Source organism: Mesoplodon densirostris, chromosome 3 (assembly GCF_025265405.1).
Source record: "Mesoplodon densirostris isolate mMesDen1 chromosome 3, mMesDen1 primary haplotype, whole genome shotgun sequence".
Classification (NCBI taxonomy): Eukaryota; Metazoa; Chordata; class Mammalia; order Artiodactyla; family Ziphiidae; genus Mesoplodon; species Mesoplodon densirostris.
In genome coordinates, this window is record NC_082663.1 from 177,606,510 (window position 1) to 177,622,513 (window position 16,004).

A 16,004-nucleotide genomic window follows, 5' to 3' on the forward strand; every position below is an offset into this window, starting at 1 on the left:
AGAGTATGAAAAAATATTGCATCCTTGTAACAAGAACCACCATTAAAAAAATTCAGCACACAAGTTATGTCTTGCTCTCTCAGCTGAGATGGCCTAGAAGCAATGACATCCCAGGAGTGAAAACACAGCCAGAGCCCAGGTCTTGTTTTCTAATGCCATTCTCAAATAAAGGAAACCAGGAGTCCTTGGAGCAATGGCTGATTCTAGGGCAGGGGCAGGGAATATACAAGATGAGCCTAGAGCAAGTTGTAGTGCAAGAAAGGGAAGTGCTTACAAAGTACACACACAAACGAGGGGGCATGTCACAAGAGCCAACTGAAAGAGCTCCCAATAGCCATAGCTAGAACAATTCGAACAACAAAATAAGTAACATAGCACTGGGTTATGACTCCAAGTGTAAAATAAATATCCATGAGTTTCATAGTAACAGAAATAAATGATTTAACAAAAAGATGGAGAACAGACAAATCTGTACTGAGTTCCAAATAATTTATGTGGATACTCCCCTCACGGAGGTGAAGCATAACTCCCTACTCTTTAGGTGTGGGATAGGCATGATGGCTTCCTTCCAAAAAATTCAGTATGGAAATATATATATATATTCAGAGCCAAAAAAAGAGCTCTTGGAAATTAAATCATTTGGCAGAAATGAAAAATCTTGGTAGTAGACAGGTTGGGAGAGAAAATTGAAGAAATCTCCCAATTAGTAGAGAAAAAAGATAAGATGAACAATAGAAGGATAAGAAATTATAGGCCATTCCAGCAGCTTCACCTCTGCAGTCAAATGCTCTACCCCTGAGCTATACCCCCTAGCAGCTTCACCTCCAAATAACGGAGAGGCTAGAGAAACAAAAAGAAATCCATAAAAAAGTAACTCAAGAAAACATCCCAGACTTGAAGGTCATGAGTAACCAGACTGAAATCAACACTAAATGAAAAGAGATCCAAGGCACCTTTGTTGTGATATTTCAGAACACAGGGAACAAAAAGAAGGAAGTAAAGAGGTCACTGACAAAGGCACACCAGAGTGACTTTGGACTCCTCAACTGCAATACTGGGAACAAGGTAAGGGAGCATTACCTTTATGATTCTGAAAGAAACATTTTTATCTGACCTAGAATTCTATAATTAGCTAAACCCTCAATCAAGTGTGAGTCATAAAGTCATTTCCAGACATGCAAGGTCTCAAAACATTTATCTCCCAGCATCTTTACTCAAGAAGTATGTGCTCCACCAAAACAAAAAAGGAAACTCAGAAGAAGGAAGACACAGAGACAGGAAGCAAGAGACATGAGAGATGAGGAGAGAATCCCCTGGAGGATGGTGAAAGGTGATCCCAAGGTGACAGCTCTGCAGCAGCTGTGGAGGGCAACTGAGCCACACTGCAGCAGTGTGACCCGGCACATAGACTGTCATCACCAAGACCCCCCCCCCACCCTTCCATCAGGCCATCTTCTTAACCCAAGGACAGAAAACCCAGGAGAACTTGGGCCAGCTTCTCATCAGTACTTGGCTTGTCTTGACCATGTGCTGATGAGGGTCTCTCCCCTCAGGCTCTGCTGAGGACACACATATCACTCACAGAAGTTTCCAGCTTTTCCCTGAGAGCGGGAGGTAGACCACGGTGGGCTCGGATATAGAAAGGACAGAGCAGCCCACTCTCACTGACCGTACTTCTGCTGCATGTCCAGCTCCTGGTCTACACCTCAGTCTTGCCAGGCACCCGACCGTGGAGAGCCCAGTGTTTCCCAAGACTCACTTGTGACCTTGCTCGTGAGATCCCCAGAAAGGGGCTTGTCACCTCTCAGAGAAGCGGAAGTCAGACCAAGACCCAAGACTGCTCCACGCACCTCCTCCTGGAGCCTCTGCCCAGCGGGGACAGTGATGCCCACTCCTTGCATGGCTGGTGTGTGCTTGCCCTCTGATTTCAAGATTAGGCAGTATGATTGTTTGAGTATTATTGTATGGCGTAGATACACAGGTAGAACTATAAAGAAAAGCAAGGGAACAATGAGCACAGAAGTCGGGATGGTCATCACCTCTCAGGTGTTAGGGACGAAATACATTTTTCTGGTTCTTGTTCAGATAAAAATGTTCTGGCTAGTTTGTAGTCTCCTAACCTGGAGTTGTATTGGTCATTGTTTGGTCAGGAAGACAGAAACCAGAGCAGGCATTTCCAACAAGACTTACACACTTGTTAATCTGTGAGAAGGGCAGGAGGAAGGTCAGAGAATGCCATCACAGCCCCTTGGGTTCCTGCCAACTCTCCAGAATTAGGATTTTGGAGGAGCCACAGGAAAGCTCTGCTGGTGGCCACCACAGCTTGGAGCACTGAGTGATGGGTGAGTTTTAGGGAGCCCCACCATAGAGGGTATTTTTGTGCCAAGGGCCACAACAGGACCTCCTGTCTGCCTCCGCCAGCACAGTTATATGAATAAGTGATATGAATTTCTCATTGAATAATATAATTTCTAAACTGTCTTTCAAATATCCCAGGAGTGTCTCTTGCTGGTGGAATTTAACCTGGAAATGTAGTTCCCAGGTTTCCAACCCCTGTGATACAGAGGAGAGCATGGAAGAGGATGGAAAAGTCACTGAATAACCCGCAGATAATCCAGAACAAAGATCTGATGGGATTCTAGAGCTACACATACCAAGTAGTTGCCGTGAAGACACCATTCGAGCTGTCTGGGATAGCACTTTCATAGACAGCCAAACTCGAACTCCACAAGAATTCTGTCTCTGGCTTTCTATCTTCCTGCCTGATTCTATTAATAAAAATAGATGACTTTATAGGCTTACTGGGGGGAAAAAGTACAAATTTGAGTTTCACCTCTGTATGCTGCATTCGGGCTCTGGGCAACCCCCTCCAACAGCTGTTCAGTGGATTCTCATTCCAGAGTCCCAAATCTTCTGCATTTTGTTCCATTCTGTTAAAATAGCCCTCATTTTCATCCTAGAAGCACATAGGTCACGGGTGTGGCTACCAACAAACAGGGCTGCCCCCACAAAACATTGCTGAGTTTGTTTTGAGGAGCCCTCAAAAGCATGAGAAAAGAATGAGATTAACAAAAATCCACACGCACAAGACAAAAAAACTGTACTGTATTTATTGTCTTAAAATTGCATAGTACTTTGATTGTGCATGCTTTTAAATAGAGGCCAAGGTAGCCCTCTTGAAACTACTCTCTTGCATGGGATTTTTCAGGCTGTTTTACTATGGGCAGGAGCAGGGACCAAAATGCTGCCTGATCTTAAAAAGAACCATGATCAGAGAGAAGTTGTCGGAGAGATTTAGATGAGAAGACACTGATGAAGGGAGTTGAGATTTGACAGGACTTATAGGAGGCATAGGAAGATGGTGGGAGGGGGCTTCCCTGAAGTCAGGGGACAGGACTCAGGAGCAGCCAAGAGAGGATGGGAAAGGAGAAAGGAGTCCAGAGGGGCAATGCCTGGCGCTCAAATCTGAGATGAATGCTCCCTGCCAGGAGACTGGGTGCACTGGGTGGCCTGAGGGCGTGGTCTGGGCGTTACCTCGGCTACAGAAAGCCACATACTAGAAAAATAACTTAAAAGCTATACAATTGTCATTATAAATATTTTGTCTTTAAAACTAACTAGTGTTGGTTAAAAAAGGTTCACAGTTACTCTGAAGAGAGCTGTATCTCTATTGCACGGTATTGGAAAAGTCCACTCAGATCCCATGTGTAAACAATGATTCCCTTCTCCTCTGGCGACTTCAGGACAAAGAGAAACACTATCTGCTGTAAGCAAAGCACTTGGGTACAAGGCACGTCAAAGCTGTCAAGCTCTACTGGAATCTACTCAGAACACGCAGAATGCCAGCTTTTCTTCCCACTTGGTGTCACTGGGACAGGTCTTGAATCAGATTAAAGGTGGTGATGGTCTCCTCACACTCTTGTTCTCATTCCACGGTTACAGACTTGGCCAGATTTCTGGGGAAGTCAACCTAAAATGACAGAAAGTAGTGGCTCAGGACCCCACAAGTCTCAGCAACACACTGTGTTTATAAAGCCTACTCTCAGAGTACTTGACTACAAGGAGACAGGTGTTCCTGGGCACCTCCAACCATGAGCTCCTTGAGACCTGCATCTTGGAAGCAGTTCCTTATTCCAGAAACTTCACTGAACTGTACAATGTTTAGTTTATGCAATAAATATTTATGGTGCACCTATGTGTCATGCAGTGTTAACACTATTAAAAGGATATGATTCATGCTATTAAGAACAGCTAGCTCAATTTGTACTGTTAAAAATTTACTTTTCTTGGAAGTAGATGCACTAAATGATTGGTTAAGGGTGGGGACTGGGAAGGAAATGTGACTGAGGATGGTTGATAAAGTAGCCTTCAACTTTATCTACAGGGTCTTATTTTATTTACAATAACATTAAAAAAGAGAAGAAACAAAAATGACAAACTGTTGGCAAATGTCAACACTGGATGATATATATACCATCGGATGTTTGTTATATTGTTTTTGGTATTGATATGTCTTTTTTAAAGCTTCTCAAAATTGTAATAAAACTATTTCTTTTCTCACTTTCCGGTGAGATCATAAATTGGTTCTTTTCTGGAACAGAAATCGACAATATAGGAGTTCCAAAATGTTGAATGATTTGCTAGACTGAGGATAAATTCTTCTAATGTGGGAGGAAGATGTATGTACAAAGATAATTCACTGCAATTGTTATTTATGCAGATATTCCCAAAAATTAGAAACAGTTTAAATAATAGAAGACTGGTTAAGTAATTGTTAAAATCTATGTTGTAAGACTGCGGTGGAATATTGTGCAATGATCAAATGTTGCTTACAAGTTCAGATGTGAGAAAATATTTGTAATATGTTAAAAAGAAAGTTATAAAATTTCATCCTTGATATTATCTCAAAAAAATCTTTAAAAATTCACAGGCACAAGGAATAGACTGGAATAAAATATTAAACTTGCTAATTAACATTGCCTCTGGGTGAGAAGCTTATGGTTTAATATGGCCTTCATACATCTTGCAGTTCCCATCTTGTTTTCGGGGGTATAAGTTACTTTAAAAAGAGTTATTTTAAATGAAAATATTTCTCATGAATTTTTATGCCAAATAAGTATTTAAGAACCAAATGGAACTCTGGGTTAGTCTCTCCCCTTTGCTGGGTGATGTGCAATTTTTAGACGTACGTCATATCCTCGGAGTACAGCCAGGTGGAAGGAGAGGAGCTGTAGTGGAATCACACTCAGAATGCCCTGGAGGCAGTCCACGGTGTGGGGCAGCTCGATTGTTTTATATGCAAACTTGGAACTTTCAGTGTCATCCTTGGAGCACAGTATGATTGGGCGACCCTAAGACAGAGAAATGTGATCACAAGATGCAGATCATCTCTGAAAGAAGCAATCCCTCACACACAGCAGTTTCTGAGATAAACATATTGCAATCATAACAGTGATCTGTTGCTTTTGCTGGAGTTATGGATGAGGCGATGTATCCGATTTCTGTAAAGGACAAAGAGTTTGGAGGCTTTTTGGCGAGGTTCGTATGCTTCCCTGGTAGGGGGTCACCTCCTGCTGCGTTCATGCAGCACCCGTTTGTTGAGTGGCTCCAATGTACCTTGCAAAGAGCAGGAGCTCTTACCCCTTACTCCAGGGGCTCATAGTCAAGTGGTAGGAAAACAAAAACGTAAATAAGCAAACCGATAAATAACAATGAATTTCAGATAAAAGCCACCAGGGCAGTAAAACCCCGTAACATGATTGGGAGACAGTGGTGAGGTCCGAGGAGCTCTCTAAAAAAGGAGACATTTGTATTGAGACCTGAATGATGAGAGGCCAACTGCCCGAAGAAGTGTGGGAAGAATGTTCGGGGCAGAGAGAGCAGCCTGTGTTCTACAAGTTCTAGCGAATTATTGAAACTGAGGGGGTGGTGGGAACTCCTGAATTTGGATCCAGTTGGTCAGAAGTGTGGGTGGCCTAGGAAGCCCAAAGATTGCAGCTAGTGGCTGAAGTGAGGGCGGTCTTGTGGAGGACAGTGCCCTTCACCTGTGAAATCTGACTAACTCTGGGTGGCCAATATCAGAACTACCCCCAGGGCTCTCCACCAGACCTCCTCTGGTCTCCACGCCTGGGATCCAGGACCACTCTGGGCAATCTGGATCACTGGGCCTCACCTAAGAGCTTCTGTGGGCATGACCGCAGGCTGGCCAGTCCCTTTCTGAATGTGCACCACGCATGAGGGGCCCCAGGGGAGAGTGAGTGCTCACGCCTACTCCCCAGCAGGAATACCCATAGCTGGTACCGGCAGATGGTGGGTGAGGTGGGCATGTGTGGAAGAGAACAGGAGAAAAGTGGCCCAGCCTGGCACAGAGCCCTCACCTGGCGGGCCGTGACCTGCTGCAGGGCATTCTGGCATTTGGCAAAGCAAGGATCCTTCATGATGACCATGATGACGGGCATCTGCTTGTCAATCAGCGCCAGGGGCCCATGCTTCAGCTCCCCAGCTAGGATGCCTTCTGAGTGCATGTAGGTTATCTCTTTAATTTTCTGGGGAAACACGAGGTGGGATCAGTGTCACACTGGGAAGACAGGGAGCAGATCAGCCAGAGGGGAGAAAGGGGAGCCGGGAAGGAACGATTCCAGGAAGCAGGGAGCTGAGGGCCAAGAGGCAGATGGACATATGGAGCGGTCAACAGCACTGAGGGCAGCCGAAAAGGCCAGGGCCAGGGGAGAGGGCTGGCTGCTGTCCAGAGCACGCACAAAGCCCAGCACACAACCTGTGAACCCAGACCAGCTCTGGGACACAGTCACCCCCCTTGGATGGACAAGTCAGTGTCACTCTAGCTTTCCCCCTTCCCCTCTGGAGCCAGCCCCATGGCCTCCCTAACAGTTATAATTTGTAATGATGGCATTTTATTCTACAGCTTCATTCAGTTATCTGATTAATCACTCCCCCAATTCTAGATCATTAATAACTTCCAAAGGGTTGCTCCAACTTAACTATCAAGCAAAATCACACACATACTGGGGTGTTAATGGAGTTTTCCCCCTATGTTTAGAGAGACGCATTTTTTTCAGTTACCATTAAACCCATGTCATCGAACTGGTGAGAGTGTTGAAGAAAACATTTCTCAACTCCCTAGAACTATTTATTTGGGTCAGGGAAACATTGTCAGGAGTGTGGCTCCATCCTGGATGCCGCAGACAGCTGGAATGCTGGTACCCAAGTCACCACAGAGGGGCCACTGACTTGTGCCAGCAGCAGCGTAAAAGCTTCTTTCTTTCCCCCAAGACTAACTTGGAGACACAGCTGAATACTTATCTTTCACCAGCACACTCAGGAGCTGCAGCTGAGCACCCCACACCGGATGGCAGAGGCACAGGGCTGGGGCACTGAAAGTGTGCCCCACCGAGGCATTGCCTCTATTACCCCTGAGAAGCAGTCTGTCTGGCCCCTCACTTCCTTTGACAGGGGTCAGAATATCCACTGGAAGGATGTGGAAGTTGAAGCTCACTGCAGTCAGGCAATTCATGGCTTGTACCCCACACCCACTCCCCACTTCCTGTAATACTGTGAATGTTTCCCACAACTGGCATCGTTCTTCCAAATGGGGGTGGTGGTGGGGAGCAGCCACTTGTTCCCACAGGGAGAGGAGGGCAGCCAAGTTGAGTTATAGATGATACCCATGTGTGGGTACCAAATACTGCCTCACCTGTGACAGTCTCCCATTTACCTTGCTTGTTGATCCATAAACAGCAGGTGGATAGTGAGTAAAGGGCAAGCACTAGGCTCGGGTCCCTGGACATCACTTCCCACCCTCTCAGCAGCCCTGTGGTCCTGGCATCTTACTCCTACTCCATCGGCTTTCTCTTAAGCCGGTATGGATCTTTATAGCTGCAGTGGGCAAAACAGCCAATCACTGATATAAAAAATGCAGGAATTTCAATGCTCATTCCTGAAGGATCCCAGCTCCCCTTGGAAGTTTGAGGAGTAACAGGGACACTCTACAGAGACCCAACGCTGCAACTCTGGTCTGCCCAAATCCTCCCATGCAGACCGCTTGTGGCAGTGGAAAAAAGCAAAGTCCAAATGGACCTGATTTCAAATCTTAGGCTGATCACTTCCACTATGTAACCTTGAGCAAGATGAATTTTTTGGAGGCTCAGTTTCCTCCTGGGTAAAATGTAAACAATAACTACCAGCCTCTCAGAAGATACTCATGAGGTAAGAATGAGCTATTCCAGATGGAGCCTGGTGCAGGTTGACACCTCAGGGGTTCCCATAAGGGTGCCCTGCCCCTTTGTCTTCAGGAGATCAGGAGCCCTCATATCCGTGTGGCCAGGGCTAGAATACCTGGTCAGTGAGCGACACCCTCCCCTCCCCTAGCACAATGCCCTGCCCTCCTTCCTGCTGGTTTCTTGGGGTGTCTCCCATGCCTGACGTCATGCAGGGGCCCGTGGAGGTGGGGGTTGGTCAGAGGGGGCTCACCAGCGCTCCTTCCAGGCACGTGGCATAGTTATAGCCCCGGCCCATGACCAGGAGCGACCTCTGTGTGTAGAGCTCCAGGGCCAGGTCGTGGATCTTCTCATCCAGTGACAACACTTCCTTGATCAGCTCTAAGTCAAGCACATAGCAGAGGGGGAGAGCCCGTCACACCAATTATAAAGCAAGATTCACAAAGAAAAGTCATGGTGTATAAGACAAGGTTTTAGAACTCACATCACTTACACACTTGCCTTCCTTGTATTAGTTTAAAAGGACTTTAAATGTAGATTATGGGAAATAGCTTGTGTTATCGGCCAGGATTTTATTGTGATGGTGATTCGTATTTGTGTTTATACTTTCCTGAGCACATAAGGTAAGTAGGGAAGTGTTATGTCTAGCTCCATTTTACAGGCAAGGCAACAGAGGTTCAGAGAGGCTAAATCCCCAGCTGACCAGCCACACAGCTGACACTCCATAGTAATGTCCCTCATCCGGGCCACATGCCATGTCTGGAAACAAAGCCTGTGTAGGTTGGAGCAGCCCTTCTCAAACTTTTTGGTCTCAGGACTCCCTTACACTCTTAACATTTACTGTGAACTTCTAAGAGCCTTTATTTTTGTGGGTTATAGCTATCAATATTTACCAGAATAGAAACTGAGAAAAGTAAAGATACTTATTAATTCATTTAAAAATAACAATAAACCCATGAAATGAAAAAAAATCAGTGAGAAGAGTGGCACTATTTTACATTTTTGCAAATCTTTAATGCCTGACTTTTTCATAAAAGACAGATTCTCTTATCTGCTTCTCCATTCAATCTGTTTTGATAGGTTTTTTGGTTGAAGTACAGGAAGAAAATCTGGCCTCACAGAGATTTGTACTTGGAGAAAGAAGGCGTATTTAAATAACTTTTTCAAATAATTGTGAATGTTCTTTGATAGTACACCAAACTTAAGAGGTGACAATTTCTTAAAAGGGTAGGTGCAAATGTGGAATCTGAGATCATATCAACAAACTTTTCCTACCTTGTTACATTAAAATGTATTAGTCTATCTTGCACTTACTTAAATGGGTCTTTTATATGTGCATACTTTTATAACACTGCATTGGCCATTTGCAAAATATTGGTTCACTGAGTTACACAAATCTTCTAAAAATGGACACATTTCATTATAAAATATTCTTTTAAAAAATCATATTTGTTAAAATCACTGTGATCTCATCAGAGATGTTTCTGAGTATTGGGAGGAGGTCAAACTCGAGCTGACAGCTACAAGTATTCCAGATCATGTTTCGGTTGAAAGCTCGAAGGTTATCATTAGCAACAAAAACTGTTATCAGGGGCTTCCCTGGTGGCGCAGTGGTTGAGAGTCCGCCTGCCGATGCAGGGGACATGGGTTTGTGCCCCAGGTCCGGGAAGATCCCACATGCCGCGGAGCGGCTGGGCCCGTGAGCCATGGCTGCTGAGCCTGCGCGTCCGGAGCCTATGCTCCACACCAAAAAAAAAAAACAAAACCCCAAAAAACTGTTATCAGTTGTTTTTCTCAACGTGTCGGGATAACTTGGTTCACTTTTGAGAAAATGTCTGCCAAGTACCAACTCAGCTTGTTACTCAATCAATCATAGGGCGCTTTTCTCTGGAACAACCTCAGGGTGCTGCCTACCTCCCATTTGTCACATAGAATATTAAAAAGTGTTGCAGTTTAATAAGACTAATGCATTTTACCGTATCATCAAAGACATTCCTAAGTGAAGCTATGTGCATTTCTGTCACGGGAACAGTGTGGTGCCTCTGCCTTGAAATGTGCTAGTGCCGGCGGCGGCCACCACTGCCTTTGCAGATGTTCACAGAGAGACAGGCAAAAGCATCTTATTCACTATAAATAACATATTACTAAGAAAATAGTTTTGACTGAAAGGGACCCCAGGACCTTTGGGTTTACATCTTGGTAACTGCCTACTTAGCAGAATAGAGTCCTGTTTTTGCAGGATTATTATATGGCTTAGAGTTAAGAAAGTTTTTCTTGTCAATACATTTTCAGCATGTTGTCTTGGTCAGATTCAGACCCCTAGACCTTGTATGGTTACATGGTGGCTTTCCCTCACTGCCTTCCCTGGGGTTTGCCCTGGGTTCCAGAATAAAGTCTGGTGAGGCTGTGAAGGAGCAGTTTGGGCCAGGAAGAGGTGTGAGGCCATTCACTCCTTCTTGTGTATTTCCTGAGCAACTACTGAATGTCTGCCCTGGCTGGACACCTGGCATCCAGCAGTGACTCTGACAGACGTGCTTGTGTGCTCACTGAGCTGACACGGTTGGGGAAGACAAGCCAATTCACAGGAGAGCAGGTAATTTCAGATCATGGTATGTGCTATAAAGAAAAGAAATGGGCTAATGTTTTTTAGAGAGCTGGGCAGGGGATTAGTGCCCCTATTAGGGTGGCCAGGGAGGGTCCCGGAGGTGACATTTGAGCTGAGACTTGGGTGATGGGAGGCGTCAGTCATATGAAGAGCTGGAGAAAGAGGGTTTTGGTAGAGGAAAGAGCCAGTGCAAAAGCCCTGTGGTGGAAAGAGCTTGGCATTGCTGAGGATCGGAAGGTCAGTGAGGCAGCTCAGGGAGGGGGAGGGAGCTCGATGAGGTCAGACGCACAGGGTCCCAGAGTGCAAGGCTCCATGGCCTGGTGACAAGTGTGGACTTTAATCTTGGCCCAGTGGGGCTGCTTCAGGGATTCAGTGGTAAGTAAAAGTTTTGAGGAGAAGGCAATGATTAACAGCATTGTTTATGGGATAGAGTCAAGTAAGAGAGCAGCCAGGAACAGTCCACAGGATTTGATAATGAGCAGTTTAGCTCTGGAACATACCAGGTAAAGATCTCAGGCCATGGATGATCTCTCGCCTTCTGTTTTGTAGTGAAATGCGGTCTTCGGACATCATCAAACCAAACATCACCAGGGAGATGAACTGACTGGTATAAGCCTGAGGACAAAACAGTGGTGCTAGCAGAGCTGGGGTGATGTGCATGTGGTGACCACTCAAGACGAGACAGATCCCTGGGCTCCCCTCTTGGCCCCCTGTCCACCCACCCAGCAGAGGCCGCCCTCCTGCGGGTGCCCACATGGCTCCTTCTACCTTGGTGCTGGCCACGCCGATCTCCGGTCCTGCATTGATGTGGACTCCGCAGTCAGTCTCTCGGGAGATGGAGCTGCCCACAGTGTTGGTGACACCCACGGTCAGGGCCCGGCGGTCCTTACAGTAGCGCAGTGCCAGGAGGGTGTCTGCGGTCTCACCTGCCACACAGGTCCTTCTTTTCAGCTCACAGGTATGTAGGCTCTGCCAGACTTAACCCCCAGCCCCCAACTCATTTACTTCTGGCCCTTGGGCAGAAACTGATGTCCAGACACAGTCGCTGTGTGCTCAGAAAGGAAAATGCATGCTCAACAATTTTTCTGGTTGATTCTTTTTTTTTTTTTTTATGTAAGATGTTCTTTATTCAAGGGCTATGAATACCAAAAACACAGTTAGCACTTAGATCTTGAAGAAGGAGAGTTCTTTTAGGTTTAAAAGTAAATAGGAAAATAAAACATTCATAGGGATTTGAATTTGAAGGTTGAAATTAATTTATCACTTCTCATTTTACCACTCAGTGTGAAGTGCATGTTCTAGGGGATGTTAAGACCTTTCTCATGAAAGTTGGTAAACTGTTCTACTGGATGGGGCCTCCGTGTGGGGACCCTGACAGCACAGGCATATGGGAGTCACTCGAATCACTTGGGTGTTTAGTAATGCAATTAATGTGGTTCATTGTGATCACTTATGTAACTAGAAGATGAAAGCTGATTAGTAAGTGGAACTAATTTGGAAGGAATTTATTAAAAGTTTGTTCATGATTAAGTGTTGAATAGAACATTTAAGTTCTACAATTGATGTTTTCATGAAAAATATGTGAGATTATTTTTTCTAAAAATGGCTCAAGATTCTCTTGTCCCGGCTCTTCTCTAATCTAATTTCTCTTGAATATTAAGACAGAGTGGTTTATACATACTCCTCCACTTTCTCACTTCCCATTTCCTATTCAACACACTATAGTCTGGCCTTGTGCCCTGGTTGATTCTCAGAGTCACGATTTTGCTACTATTTATGTGGCGAGTGCTTGCTCATCCACTGTCTCAATGAACTCTCATGACAACGCTGTAGGGGGCATCATCCCCATTTTCCCTTGAGGATGAGGTACTCAGAGATGGAGCAAATCAATGCCTCACTCACTCAAGGCCAAGTAGCTGTGGGTGATAGAGTGGGCCTGGCTCCCAGTGCCCTTTCTCGGACTCTAAACTGTCTTTAGCCCATTCAGAATGGGCTGAGATTTAAGTTAAAAAACAAGAATGCCCCTAAATGGTGTTTCTCAAACAGATCTTGTTTTAAAGGAAAACATTTCTTGTCCTAGTGTGTACTTAAATTATTTTTATAAAAAAGCTTAGGGCTTCCCTGGTGGCGCAGTGGTTGAGAGTCCGCCTGCCGATGCAGGGGACACGGGTTCGTGCCCCGATCCCGGAAGATCCCACATGCCGCGGAGCGGCTGGGCCCGCGAGCCATGGCCGCGGAGCCTGTGTGTCCGGAGCCTGTGCTCCGCAACGGGAGAGGCCACAGCAGTGAGAGGCCCGCGTACAGAAAAAAAAAAAAAAAAAAAAAAAAAAAGCTTAAATAGGTTCATGCATAAACCAGCACAAACTTCCTATGTTTGTAAGCCCTAAAGAACTCAAGCTAAATTAAATATGATCCAGAACATAAAACCACACATTCAATGTTCACACAGCCACCACTCTTGGTTGTGCTGTCCTAACTTCTCTGCAGTGCAGGCTGGTGCTACTATGGCCCAATTTTCCTCCCCTGTTTCTGCTCAGACTTGCGTCTAGTGCACTGGGGTGCCTCAACGCCTTTCCTTAGCGCCTATGGGAGCAGGGGAGCTCTATCTTCATCGGCAACGCCCCCATTTTTGATACAGTTTAAAAAATTTTAATGTAAAGGGCTGAACAAAATGAAACTTTAAACCCCTTCTGTGAAGTCACTGAGGAGGTGCCACTGCATTATTTTCACATTAAAACCACCTCTGTTCTTTGGTTAGTGGCTTCCACCAATTCATGAAACATTTTTAGGCTCTGACGGGATTGTAAACCCAAAGGTAACAGTGGCAACTGAAGTCAGAGGGCAGCACCTGGGTACGAGGTGGTCAGCTAGATGGTGGGTGTGTCTGTGTTAGTTTTTCTTAGCTTGTTACTGAAATGGAAATGGTACTGAAAATTCATAATGAAAGCAGTATAAAAAGATATTAGGGTATTGCTGTTAATGCTTCAGTTGCGATAATGACGTTGGTGTTATATTTTTTCTTTTATCATTTAGAGATACGTTCTGAAATATTTATGGATGAAATAACATGATGTCTGAGACTGACTTTAAAATAACCCAGTGAAGGGGAGGGGTTAAAGTAGATATGATGACACAAGATGGGTGAGTTATTCCATAACATAACTGCTGAGCCTAGGTGCTTCTTTATGCAAGTCTCTCTTTTATAAAAGTTTGGGATTTTCCATAATTCAGTGTTATAAAAATCCTCTTAGAGCTCGTGGGGACTCCAAGCATATGGCTATGGGTCATCTCCGTGACCCTCCGTCCTGCCTTGAGCTGGAGCAAACACCCAAGCCTAGTGTTAGAATGCCACCCAGGCAGGGGTTCCTGAGCTGAGGGTAGCCTGGGCTCTCTACACCTGAGTAGTGTCTCTCCATGCCTTCCACTGTTGGGTTGCGTGAGCACTGTATGGTGCCCACACAGTTCTTGAAGTGACTCTCAACCAGCAGAATTAAACTTTCCTCTAATTTAAACCCAGCACACACTTCTGAGTATCTCGGTGAGTGGTGCCTTAAGTCCCGGACTTGGAACAGCAGGAGGAGGGAGAACCTGGCTGCATGGCCCTCCCCATAAAATGGGACAGTAGCTGATGGCTCTGAGGGTTGAATGACCCTGGGCATGACAGAGTGTGGCACATGGTCTATGTGCAGAGAACTTCATGGGATGAAGGAGGGAGGGAGCTGCATGGTGTGTCACTGAGAGGACAGAGCCCTGAAATGAACTAGCGAAAACCTGTAACCCTTACCTGACTGGCTTATGAAAAAACAAACGTCATCCCTGAACACAGGTGTGTTCCTGTCCAGAAAATCACTAGCAAGTTCCACCATCACCGGGAGCTCGGTCAGTTCCTCCAACACTTGCCGCGTCTGTAGCCAACAAGAATGGGGACTCAAGTCAGTCATGAGCACTACAGGGACAAAGGCAGCTGGGCTTCTAAGACAGTTTATGAAATGGCATCTCTGCGTCCAGGTGAGCAGGGAACTTCAGGCATTCACAGGCCAAACTGCAGGAGAAAGGGCTCCATGCCAGTTCTCATACTGGCTCATGGCACCACATTTGGAAGGCCAAATGCATGACAGCATTTAAGACTCATCTTGTCCTAGCCAACACTGCCTCCCAGGCACCATCAAGGGCCCAGCATGTTGCACTTACGGCCACAGCAGCGTGGTAGCTAGTTCCACAGCCAATCACGATGAGCCGGCGACATCGTCTGATCTCCTTCAAGTGGTCCTTCAAGCCGCCCAGAAGCACTGCAGGACACATGCAGTGTGTTAATGCTGACATGACACAGGGATTGTGCATTGGCCCAGGGCTCGGACAAGGGATTACCTGTGTTGGTCTCAAAATTCACCCGACCTCTCATGGTATTGAAAACTGATTCTGGCTGTTCAAATATCTCCTTCTGCATAAATGCACTGAAGTTACCTGGTCAAACAAACATCAACAGGATGTCAATTTTAACCTTCACCGCTTAGCTTTTAATCAAGAACAGTTGTTATGCAGTTAGTCACAGTGACACATGTAAAGGTTACCGCAGATTACAAAAGGTGTCTCCAGGTATTGTCCCACCTGATACTCATGGTGACAAGCCAGGTAAGGTATGATTATTATCTTCAATGTGCATATCAGACCCTGCAACTTGAGGGAGGGAGGGATGTAAGTAACAAATGCATGGCTGGCCTTCCTGGGCCACGCTCCTCTTAGCAAGGCCAGAGGAAAGTAAAGTGCTTTACTTCCTAACACCCACCTACTTAGGGAAGTACAAATTAAGCGAGCCTAAGGAAATAGGCAATTTTTTAAAACCAAATACCCTCCTATACACTGTATTAAAACAAAAAACAAAAAATCTTTTCAGCCACATATTTCTAGGGCTCTGATGTGAATGAAACCGGATGACATGTAAGACCCTCGACAGGTGCTGTGCCTGATGCCTGTCGACAGGTGTCCACAGACAGGGCGGGAGTGTCCTCTGCGATACACACATGCATGATGCCAAGCATCACAGTGTCCCTGTCTGCTGCCCTCGGCAGAGAACTTGTAGAAAGAGTGCCACGAAGCAAACAGAGCAAGTGAGGAGGGGTCGGGCCATTGCAGATACGGATCAGGGAAGGGCTCTCTGAGGGGGT

At 45.7% G+C, this 16,004-nt stretch overlaps 1 protein-coding gene across 2 annotated transcripts in view; it reads right to left on the bottom strand.

Annotated features, from left to right (window-relative positions):
• Positions 1–3,094: 3,094 nt before the first annotated feature.
• The window catches only part of GFPT2 (glutamine-fructose-6-phosphate transaminase 2), a 45,442-nt gene continuing 32,532 nt past the window's right edge, over positions 3,095–16,004 (bottom strand). For both annotated transcript variants that reach the window (XM_060095061.1, XM_060095060.1), the window contains 9 exons: positions 15,208–15,303; positions 15,031–15,128; positions 14,624–14,744; positions 11,608–11,765; positions 11,340–11,454; positions 8,488–8,615; positions 6,378–6,545; positions 5,190–5,351; positions 3,095–3,970 (listed from right to left, as the gene is read on the bottom strand). In XM_060095061.1, coding sequence (XP_059951044.1) covers positions 3,926–3,970; positions 5,190–5,351; positions 6,378–6,545; positions 8,488–8,615; positions 11,340–11,454; positions 11,608–11,765; positions 14,624–14,744; positions 15,031–15,128; positions 15,208–15,303 — 1,091 coding nt within the window. In that variant the 3' untranslated portion in view covers positions 3,095–3,925. The remainder of the gene's footprint in view (positions 3,971–5,189; positions 5,352–6,377; positions 6,546–8,487; positions 8,616–11,339; positions 11,455–11,607; positions 11,766–14,623; positions 14,745–15,030; positions 15,129–15,207; positions 15,304–16,004) is intronic.